General features: G+C 44.3%; 1 protein-coding gene across 1 annotated transcript; it reads left to right on the forward strand.

The window, feature by feature from the left end:
* The first annotated feature begins 12 nt into the window (after window positions 1-12).
* On the forward strand, window positions 13-3,496 carry ZWINT (ZW10 interacting kinetochore protein). The gene is made up of 7 exons (XM_075534490.1): window positions 13-120; window positions 1,339-1,429; window positions 1,537-1,651; window positions 1,799-1,965; window positions 2,119-2,175; window positions 2,612-2,742; window positions 2,822-3,496. The coding sequence occupies exons 1-7, from the start codon at window positions 80-82 to the stop codon at window positions 3,018-3,020; spliced, it is 801 nt and encodes a 266-aa protein (XP_075390605.1). The 5' UTR covers window positions 13-79; the 3' UTR covers window positions 3,021-3,496.
* The last annotated feature ends 4,186 nt before the right edge of the window (window positions 3,497-7,682 follow it).

The raw sequence follows: 7,682 nt of genomic DNA on the forward strand, positions 1-7,682 counted from the left end.
CTCCATCCGCGGTGGATTCAAAATGTCCTGAGAAGTTGCCTGCTGTAGGGACGTGTGTGGAAGCTAGAACCTGGGAAGAATGGAGGCGGCTGCGACCGAAATGGAGGCGGAGGTCCTAAAGTGAGTGCCTCCTGGGGTCGCGGGGATGGAACGGGAAGGACCATGCGTGCCCCCGCGTACTATAGGGGCTCCCTCCTCGCTCGTAAGACTGTGTTGGCTCGACTCCGAGGGAAAGTGATCCTCGTTTTTGTTTGTTCAGGTGCCCTAGCCCCCACCCCCTCCCAGAATAAGAAGACCGCTGTCACTCCCCACCCTAGCCCCCACCCCCTCCCAGAATAAGAAGACCGCTGTCACTCCCCACCCTAGCCCCCACCCCCTCCCAGAATAAGAAGACCGCTGTCACTCCCCACCCAAACACACTCCCGCACTTAGCAGGCCTCCACCACCTGTCGCTAGTGGCCCTTTCAAGCCCAGAGGACATCCTGAACGGGCCGTTTAATTCTCTCACCCTCCTCCCTTCTCTCTCTCTTCTCTTCTCTTCTCTTCTCTTCTCTTCTCTTCTCTTCTTTCTCTCCCTCTCTCTCTCTCTACCCGCTTCCTCTCTCCCCCTCCCTGTTCCTATAGGGTCTTGTCTGGGTGTGTCCTGGGTGAACTTCAGCAAGCCCTGGACCAAGCTTAAGCTTGTAAACATCCTAATGTGTGTTTCCCAGACATGGTTCTCTGCCTGCTTCTGTACCCTCACCTGTAACTGGTGTATGATCTACCACCAATCATGACTTTGTGGGAGGGGAAACCAGCTGACTGCCATCCAGTAATAGCAACCCTGTAGGACAGGGTAGAACTGCTCCTGTGAGTTTCTGAGACTAAATCTCCTGGAGCAGAAAACCCAGTTTTTCTCCAAATTTTGTTACAATTTCTTTTATTTTCCATGTCCTATTGAAGTGGCTGTGTGGTTATGCATCCTTGAAGAGCAATATGGCCTCATGCTAGTGATCTCCCACATCCCAATGCTATGGTTTTGTCTTTTTCTTGTTTAAGGCATAATAAATATTCGCCTTAAATTTTATTTGAAACTTGGGGTCTCTTTTCTACCTTAAGATCCACTGAATCCTTTGTCCTACTGGGGTTCCTTGCTCTGCTATTTTGTACCTCCTCTTTTGCCATCCATGCACATATCATCCATGTTCCTCAGCAGTGGGTCCCTCAGGTCCCTGTGCACGCCCTGGTCAGAGGAGAGAGACTCCTCATTAACACACACTTCCATATTTACATGTACCTATATGTTCAGAACTAACACTCTAGAAGCCTGAAGTTATCCCTGTTCTCTTAATTTTCCAGGGCCTTGGCCAAATTGAATACCATTCTGGAGCCTGCAGGCTTGCAGGAAGAGGCAGAGCTGCCTGCACAGATGTTGGCTGAGTTTGTGATGGTACGTACAAGATAGGAAGCCTGAGACTGCCCTTGGTCCTCCTGTGGTGCTTTGTTGCATTATACTGCCAGGAGGGAAAGATGCTGTCTGTCTATCCTTCTGAACAGGACTCTCGGAAGAAGGACAAGCTTCTGTGTAGCCAGCTGCAGGTAGTGGACTTCCTACAGAGCTTCATGGTGAATGAGGACACTGCCCAGGATCTAGCTTCTGAAGATGCAAGCCGTGAGTAGGCACAAGGTTGGGGAAGATCTGGCCTCAGGAGGGAGGAAAATGGGTGCCATGTGATTTGATTAGCTGGTGGCCCCAGTATTATAGGAAGGCAACCAGGTCAGGCTCACCCATGCCCTCATTTCTGTTGATTAACTTTAGGGAAAATGGCAACAGAAGCCAAGGAGCAGTGGAAAGAGCTTAAGGCCACCTATCAGGAGCACGTGGAGGCCATCACAAGTGGTCTGAAGCAGGCCCTGCCTATGATGGAGGAGGCCCGGCTGAAGCAGGTCCAGCTCCAGGAGGCCCTTGAGCAGCTCCAGGCCAAGGTCTATGCAGGGGGGTGGAAAAGGGGGGAGACTGGAGGGAAGAAAGGTTGAATAAAAATTTTTAAATGTCAGACTCATTTCTAACCCCAAATTCAGCCAGAATAATGGACACACCTCTCTATCATCTCCTGTCTCTCACTGTGTTTCCCACAGAAGCAAGTGGCCGTGGAGAAGCAAAGGGCAGCCCAGCAGCAGTGGCAACTGCAGCAGGTGAGCCTATCTCCCCATGAGAGCCTCCCTTCTACCAACATGCCATTACATGGACGGTGTCCTCTGTATTAAATCTGTGTGAAGTCTGTGTAGGGTATTCACAATGTGGAATTGCATCTTAAGCGCCACCACTTAGAACTACATGAGGTAGATCACCTAGTTTTCGGAGTATCTGCTTCACTGATGAATTGGGCCAGTGATAAAACCTACTACATAGTGTTGTTTGGAGTATGAAGTCACTGTCCTTCTAGAACATGCTCTGACTTGTACGTGGTGTAGACCAAGCTGAATAAATGTTATCACCTGTGCGCTGCTTCCTTCCGAAGCTCTTCCCTGGTGGGTTTGAGTCAGGAGTTGGAGGGAAGGATTTGTGGGTGGCTGAGGCGCTAAGATATTGGCTCCTACTCGGTGTTCTCGGCACCTTTGCTCCTGGCAGGAGAAGCACGTGCAGCACGTGGCAGAGATTAGAGCTCGGCAGAAAGAAACTCAGCAGGATGTGGAACGGCTGGATCAGGAACTCGGAAGCTTGATGAGTCGGGCCGAGCAGGAACGGGATAAGCTGCACAGGTGAGGTTAAGAGTCTATACTGAAGGCTGGACTGGACCAGTTGGGGATCCCTCCCCTCACATTTACCTCTTCTTCCCAGACATCAGACCTTCCTCCAGCTTCTGTACAACCTGCAGGATAAAATGCTCCCCGAGGCAGAGGCAGAGCGGCAGCCACCTCAGAAGTTGTCTGTCCACCGTGATATTTCTGAAGATAAACCTCAGGAACTGACTTGGCCCAAGGAGCAAAACCATGGGGTCAGCCGGGGAGGAGATGGGGTGACCCTCTCAGGGGAATGACAGAGAAGACAGGTGGATAGGGGACAAATTGGAAGCTATACCACACAACTTATGAACTTGATGGCAGCATTAACTTCTGAGTGTGACCCAGATAGGAACACGGTCTTTATTTTGTCGATTAAAAATGCTGAGTCTCTGGTCATCTCATGGGCAAAGGGAAAGAACTGTAGATACTCAGATGCAAACAACGTGGCAAGATCTGCCACTGGTGGGAAGGGAAGGTGCAGCCAGGAATGGGTGAGGAGGGGCCGGTCCAACTATAATTTCTCTTTATAATTATGCTTCACATTCTTTGCAAATGTCATAGTAAGGTACATTAAAATTTATATTATATCTTTAAAACAGCTATAGGATTGCTATTTGTCAGAATTTATGACATAGCAATGAATTTGGTTTGGTGGTTTTGAACCTTTATTGTAGTGTTTGTATCCTTGAAATCTCATTTTATTATTTATTAATAAAAGCTTCAAAAAGTTTGTGGGAAAATTCCATTTTTTTAATTTCCATTTTCCCATGTAATTTTTGAATCTCCCTTATAAGGTAACCAGCTTTCTTTAGGTTAGCCTTGGCCTGACAATTTTCTTCGGTCTTTATCCTTGTGCTTATCATTTGTATATATGTATAGGAAGTCCAAATTCATAATCCTTGTTTTAAGATTTTCTCTCATTTTTTTCTATTTTATTTCCTTATCATTTGTTCCCTTCTTGCCTTATGGATTTATTTGTTTTTCTGTCTTTTATATTTTCATTTGTATCAGAAACTTTGAAACCAGTTACATTTTAAAATTTATATATGTTTGCTCACAACTGTGTGGAGACATACTATTGAGAAGGAAGGGACTATATCATTTTACGTAATTGTCAAGAAAGGTCCCTACGAAAGATCAATAAATACTTGATACAAATTTAAGTAGTTGAAAAGATGAAAATGAACCTGTATATTTAAAATCACAAATATGGTATCCCAGACTTTTAAGTGTGTCTTAGAAACTTCTATGAGATTTTAGATAGTTAATGCTCATAATGACATTTATGAATGGGACTTCTGTTCTAATCCATCTCTTCCAAAATAGGAGACTTCAAAAAGCTTGTGGAAAAGTTTATTAATATATAAGGGAGTTTCAAAAGTTTGGCAAATTCCGTTATCTTTTAACTCCATTTCTCCATGATTTTTAAAATTTAGGATTATTTTATGCCTAAATTCTGAATATTAAAATGTAACACTTTGCCATCAATCTTCTCCTTTCAACTACTTGGTATGACTGAGAAAACAAAACAAAAAAGCGCAGAGAGCTAGAAAAGTATTGATAGCAGACTACTTCCAAGGAAATAGAGATTAAGGATGCTCCAAATTTTCCAACTCTGCTGAGGTGTTACTGTGTTCCATTTACTGCCACGTCTCCCTTCCTTTTACTGGGTTCTTCACTTCCCTGCTGCGATGTCCCCCAGAAATTCACAACATCATGGAAGTGTCGCACATGGCTGTGGGTGCTGCTCAGTCCCAATTCTGTAGGTCAGACAGGTGAGCCCAATGAAAGGTCCAGAGCTAGACACCAGAAACGTCTGAAAGTCAGCAGGTCTTCTATCAAAACTCGGTCAAGACCTCGAGGCATGGCTTGACGGAGGTGTGACTTTGTCTTGGGAAGCCTGGTGACGTAGTGGTTATGTGCGGGCTTCTATCCAAAGATTAGCAGTTGAAAACAACCAGCTGCTCACTGGGAGAAAGATGGGTTTTTTACCACTATAACGAATTAACAGTCTTGGAAATTCACAGGGGCAGTTTGACCCTATAAGATGTGCGGCAGCATCAACTGACAGTGCATGAGAGCAGACTGTACCCCCAGGGAAATCACGGAGGCTGATTCAAGTCACCCACTACTAAAGTAGTATCAAAATACATCCAAAGATAAAAGTGTGACTCAGCCCACACCCTCAACTAAAGCTAGGTGCTCATGCCACTCCAGTCCTGTTGATTAGTATAATACAGGACACCCTCTAAAATTGGATTATAGTCACAACATGCCAAAACCGAGCTCATGGCCATCCAGTAAATGCTGACTAATAACCACTATCAATGTAGAACTGCCGCTGCAGGTTTCTGAGATCAATGAGTGGAAAGCTCATGACTGGTTTTTAATTGATTGGATATCAACCCAATGTGTAACCACTGCACCACCTGGACTCCAAGTCATAGCTTAGAATCCAGCAGTGTAACATCGCACAGGAAGTAATGGTGAGGACATTAATTGACTAAGTTCTCACCAAGATTTTTTTTTAAACATTTATGTACTTTATCTTTGGCAAGCAAATGTTTACGTTAGCCTGAATAGTTTTACCAGAGCTAATTTCTTTTCATATTTTTAAAGTTTATATAACAGAAGTTTCATTCTGTCCTATCTTGCTATACGAAAAAAGGCTATATTCTGCCATTTTATTTCTGTTGTGATAAACTTATACATTTTGCACCACTGACAAAAGTGAAGGCCTTGAATCAACTGAAACTCAACCACTCTTCTTTCCTATGCCAGCAGTGAATAGTCATGAACTTGAGGTTGTATCTTTTATTGTATTATTTATGTGAACTTATTCTATAGCACAAAACAACTACAAAAAATAAGACTGTAAGTCATAACATCTGAGAAATTTCTGCTAACTTTGAAAATGGAATAATGAAATAGTTTCACAAAATGCTAATTTCCCCCACTTTAAGAACCTTTCTGTGAGCAACAAAGCCCACCTGGAAGAAGCACACCAGCCTGTGCAATCATGAGGTGTCGAAGGGATCAGTTATCAGGCATCAAAGAACAAAAAAATCATATTGTGAATGAGGGGGAATACAGAGTGAGGTCCAAAGCCCATCTGTGGGCCTACTGTATGTACATCCCCTTACAGAAGGGTTGCGGGGAAGAGATGAGCCAGTCAGGGTGCAGTGTAACTGATGAAAAAACTTTCCTTGTCTAGTTCCTAAATGCTTCCTTCCCCGCCCCCTCGTCCCCCACCAGTATCATTATCCCAATTCTGCCAGATGGTGTACACTGGTAAGTGAATCCATGGCAAATGATCCCTTCAGGACCAGTGGTGTGAGTGGTGATACCGGGAGAGTGGGGTGGAAAGGGGGAACCAATTGCAAGGATCTACATATAACCTTCCTGGTGGATGGACAGCAGAAAAGTGGGTGATCGGAGACCTCGGACGGTGCAAGATGTGACAAAATAACGATTTTTGAGTTATCAAGAGTTCATGAGGAAGGGGGAAGTGGGGAGGGAGGGGGAAAATGAGCTGATGCCATGGGCTTAAGTGGAGAGCAAATATTTTGAGAATGATGAGGGCAATGAATGTATAAGTGTGCTTTACACAATGGATGTATGTATGGATTGTGATGAGTTGTATGAGCCCCTAATAAAATTATTTTTTAAAAAGGACCTTTCTATGATCAACACATCCTTTTAAAGCTCTTTGTAACACTTGCCTGAGCAGGGCAGGCCCAGAGACCAGATGAGTGAAAAACCCGAGTGAAGTTGGCCTGCGAGCAGAGCTGAGAAGGAACTGCTGACCAAAAGACGAGCCATTTCTGATTCTGGAGGCCTGATGGGAGCCTGATGGTAACCGTGGGCTGTTCATTATAAGGTCAGCACCTTGAGCCTATTACCCACTCTGCATCAGAAATCCCCCATCCTTGAACATTGTGGGTTCTATGTGGTCACGGCAAGGAATTTCCAAACCCAACAGAGGAGTGGAGATGGCAGGGAGGCACAGAAACGCTTGTGTTCGAAGTGGTAAACATGTTGGGTAGGAGGAAGTATATGAAGATTTTGTAGATACTGCCATGGGAATCAGCCCTGAGCTGAACTGATGATACTTCTTCCTGCTTGGAGGTCAGATACTGCTGCCATGCCATCCTTAGAATTATTCCCAATCCAGGTTTGAATCTTGGGCTCAGTAAACTAGTGCTTGGATTTGGAATCCATTCATTCATTAATGCGCCCCCTTTTTTTTCAGAAATAAACATGTCTCCATCATTGCTGAAGAGCTGAAATACATTTAATCAATTAGATAACAAAGCTACAAGGAAGTGATAGCAAATTGGCGCCTCTACTTTGGAAGGCTGTGGAATCTATTCTAACACTTAACACTCTATATTGGGTTTCCGAAGCTATAAATCTCGGAGCAGAAAGCCTCATCTTTTAGCAAGACTGGTGAACCACCCACCTGTCGGTAGCAGTCCAGCACTTGCCCAGCAGTACCACCAGGCCTCCTGTTTTATTTAGTGTCACTACGTAAAATATAAGTAGATTGCAGTGCTTGTAATTATGAAAGGCTGCATATTATATCCAGCAAAACAATCACAGCAGCACAATGACACCAGTATTTGGACAGTGACAGTTACCAATGAAAACAAGTAGACATCAGCTGGAAGCTAATTGGAAACCAATTCCACAGATTAGTGCTACTGTTTGGCATATTAGTTCCCATGGACTCACGAATTGATTCTCTGAGGATATTGGAAAGCATTTCCAGCAATGCAACCTCATGCAATATTTCTAAAATGTTACTTCTTAGCATTTCAGGAAGAAGCATTCAAAATAGCACAGAAAAAAGTCCATATTGCAAAACAACTTGTGTCAGGCTGGGTTGTCTAGAGAAACAAATGCAGTGACACTCA

This window comes from Tenrec ecaudatus, chromosome 16 (genome assembly GCF_050624435.1).
Source record: "Tenrec ecaudatus isolate mTenEca1 chromosome 16, mTenEca1.hap1, whole genome shotgun sequence".
Taxonomy (NCBI): domain Eukaryota; kingdom Metazoa; phylum Chordata; class Mammalia; order Afrosoricida; family Tenrecidae; genus Tenrec; species Tenrec ecaudatus.